At 49.8% G+C, this 2,701-nt stretch overlaps 1 protein-coding gene across 1 annotated transcript; it reads left to right on the top strand.

The window, feature by feature from the left end:
• Positions 1 to 676: 676 nt before the first annotated feature.
• Positions 677 to 2,493, top strand: LOC133480299 (alpha-2-HS-glycoprotein-like). Its single transcript, XM_061778085.1, has 7 exons — positions 677 to 959; positions 1,137 to 1,247; positions 1,336 to 1,420; positions 1,692 to 1,861; positions 1,950 to 2,066; positions 2,148 to 2,228; positions 2,305 to 2,493. Exons 1-7 carry the CDS (start codon positions 759 to 761, stop codon positions 2,446 to 2,448), a joined length of 909 nt encoding a protein of 302 aa, XP_061634069.1. The 5' UTR covers positions 677 to 758; the 3' UTR covers positions 2,449 to 2,493.
• Positions 2,494 to 2,701: the final 208 nt, after the last annotated feature.

The raw sequence follows: 2,701 nt of genomic DNA, 5'->3' as shown, positions 1-2,701 counted from the left end.
TTTTACAATGACTATTTATCCATCCATCCATTCTCTTAACTGCTTATCGTTACAATGATATATATATATATATATAAATCAGGTCAAATAAAAAAACTAATTACAACGTATAAAGCCGCTTCAATCCCAGTTTCAAAAGCACACCCAGCATTATTTTTACTTTGATATTTAGTAGTTGAGTAGTTTTGAAACGATGACTTGTACACTTGAGGAAAACGTTTGAGTTGATACTTGAACGACAGGAAGTCTTCTGAAGCGCAAATCTGTGCGTGCACAGCGTTCGTCAATGAGGCCAATGTTACTTTGCTTTTAGAAAGAGTACAAAGTACACAGCTTTAATCGAGTAAAATTCTGCATTTTTTAAAATTTTTCTTAAAAATGACAATTTTTTTGGGGTGAAAATTAGATTCCTGAAAGAAACATTTTTTGAAATAAAGGGAAATATGAAAATAATCCTTTTTTAATCTAACTTCTTTTCTCAAAAGTATATATTTTTTTATATTTAAATTTTTTTTATTTCTCCTTTCCTAATGCTCAGGTGAGGTGAAGGAGCGCTAACGAAGTGATCGGTTGAAACCCCGCCCACCACTAATTGGGACGCAGGTGTCAGGCGCTCGTCCTCCTCTGCGATTGGTTGTCGGCGCTCCTCAGCCTGGTTAAAGTGTGCGCGCGCTCATCTTCTTCTTCTGTCCTTCCTGTCGCCAGGTGTGACGTGTGCTATTTTCGCATCGTCTCGGCTTTTCTTTTTCCCCGTCGTGATGGCGACTCACCTGTTGGCCGTTCTGCTGTGCTGCGCCGCGGCTCTTCCGGGCCTCCCGGCGCCGCCTTCGCCGGAGGTCACGTGCGGCGAGGACGGCGCCGAGGCGGCGGCCGGCCTCGCCGTCCGACACGTCAACGAGCATCACCGGCACGGATTCAAGTTCCGCCTGCACGAGATCCAGAGCAGCAATTATCAACAGGTCGGCACTTAACACGCTGACCGATTGTTTGGCTTCTTCAAAAGGGGGGAAAATGCTCAATTGTTGTCGAACGTTGTTCTTTTCTCACTTGAGGCTGTTTTACGCCGGCGGAGTTGCTAGCACGGCGCGTCTGTGGCCCGCTAGTTTGTTTACGTAACATCTTTCCGTCTCCTTCAGTTCCCGGGAGGTTGCCACATCGACGTGAACGTGAAGCTGGCGCAGACCAAATGTCACATCACCGACCCCAAACCGCTCGACCGATGCCAGCTGTGGCGACGGAACGAACGGGTAAATCTTTCGGCGCTCTCTCCTGAAAGACTGCGGCCGCTCACGTCGGCCACGTGCCAAACTCCGTGTGTTGTCGTTGTGCGTTTAGGGTGCCGTGGCCACCTGCAGTGTCGAGTTTTGGGTCATGTGGGGCGTGGCCAAAATCACCAGACACGAATGCACCACCAGACCAGGTCACAACCCAAAAATGCTCCTTGTCAATGTTTTGGACCGATGTCATTGGTTCTGAGACTCCATTTGTGAACTGAAGTGCGAGTTTCCCGTTAAAAGAAGCTAAAGTTATGGTTGACTTGTTTTTGGAGGTGTAATTAAAAAAAAGAAATCATTCATGTTTAAATTCGTATTTGGTGCCGGGCTACTTCCTGGTGGCAGAAAAGTGCCCTGCATGTGAAATGCGATCAAGATGGCGTCTCCACGTGCGCGTTTGTGCTCACCTGTTTGCAGAACACACCAACGAGGAGCTGATGACGATTTGTCCTTCCTGCCCCAAGTTGTTGGCTCTCAACGACCCGACGGGCGTGAGCGCGGTAGACGCGGCGGTGACCGCGTTCAACCGAGACGGCCAACGCCAGAATTACTTCACCCTGATGGAAGTGGCTCAGCTGACCGAAGAGGTGACGGCGGCTTTCCATCTTTGTCCTCTTCCCGGCTGCGTTACGTGCCCGATGTCCTTTGAAACGCCTCCTTGTCCTTCTGTGGCAGTACGTCGCGAGCGTGGGCACGATCATTTGGCTCAAGTTCGCCCTGGTGGAGACCACGTGCCCCAGAGAGGCCACTAGCAGTTTGGCGGCCTGCACGCCTCGCTGCCCGGACCGAGCTGTGAGTTCAAACCGCTTTGACCGCTTCGTGCGGTTCACGACACGGTTAGCGCTGCGATGTTCTGTTTTGCTTGCTTTTCAGAATCACGTCTTTTGCCAAACTGCCTATTACAACGTCCACAGACAAGTGGGAGAACTTTCCTGTGAAACGTATCCACCCAAAGTAAGTCCACAGCAAAAGCGCCCTCGGTGGCTCCGTCCCCACGGCGCACCTCATTGTCCCTCTCGGGTCTCCTCAGAATTCCGCCGCCCTCCCGGCCGGCGAGCCGGAGCCCGTGTGCCGGCCGCTGTTCCACAAAAGCGCGGAAGCTTGCGTTTGCCAGGCACGGCTGAAAAAGCCCGACGCGGCCGTCCACCACATTTGTCCCTTCCCGCTCAAGTGATGTCGGCGTATTTGTCGAGTCTGCAATAAAAACCATTGAAAGTTCTTCGCTGTGGCTCGTCTGCGTGCACGTCATGCAACAATGCTGACTTTCAATCAACTGTTGCTTCATGTTGGCTTTCATGCTCAAGTCTTAAAAACTCGGTCCAAATTTGATTCCCATTCTGGGTGAAATTTCTTAAGGCCATAAATTTTTAAATCATTTTTCCCCTTTCGAATTGACCACTAGCTAAAGAAACTAGAAAATAGTTAAT

The sequence above is a fragment of the Phyllopteryx taeniolatus genome, chromosome 7, assembly GCF_024500385.1.
Source record: "Phyllopteryx taeniolatus isolate TA_2022b chromosome 7, UOR_Ptae_1.2, whole genome shotgun sequence".
NCBI classification, from domain to species: Eukaryota; Metazoa; Chordata; class Actinopteri; order Syngnathiformes; family Syngnathidae; genus Phyllopteryx; species Phyllopteryx taeniolatus.
Note: the sequence above shows the minus strand (reverse complement) of the source record. Positions and strands in the feature narration are given on the sequence as shown.

Bases quoted from the DNA above. Each gene is read 5' to 3' on its own strand.
- LOC133480299 (XM_061778085.1), top strand. From the start codon at position 759: ATGGCGACTCACCTGTTGGCCGTTCTGCTGTGCTGCGCCGCGGCTCTT. The intron at 1,248-1,335 runs GTAAATCTTTCG...TTGTGCGTTTAG, and splicing joins TGTGGCGACGGAACGAACGG to GGTGCCGTGGCCACCTGCAG. The intron at 1,421-1,691 runs GTCACAACCCAA...ACCTGTTTGCAG, and splicing joins CGAATGCACCACCAGACCAG to AACACACCAACGAGGAGCTG.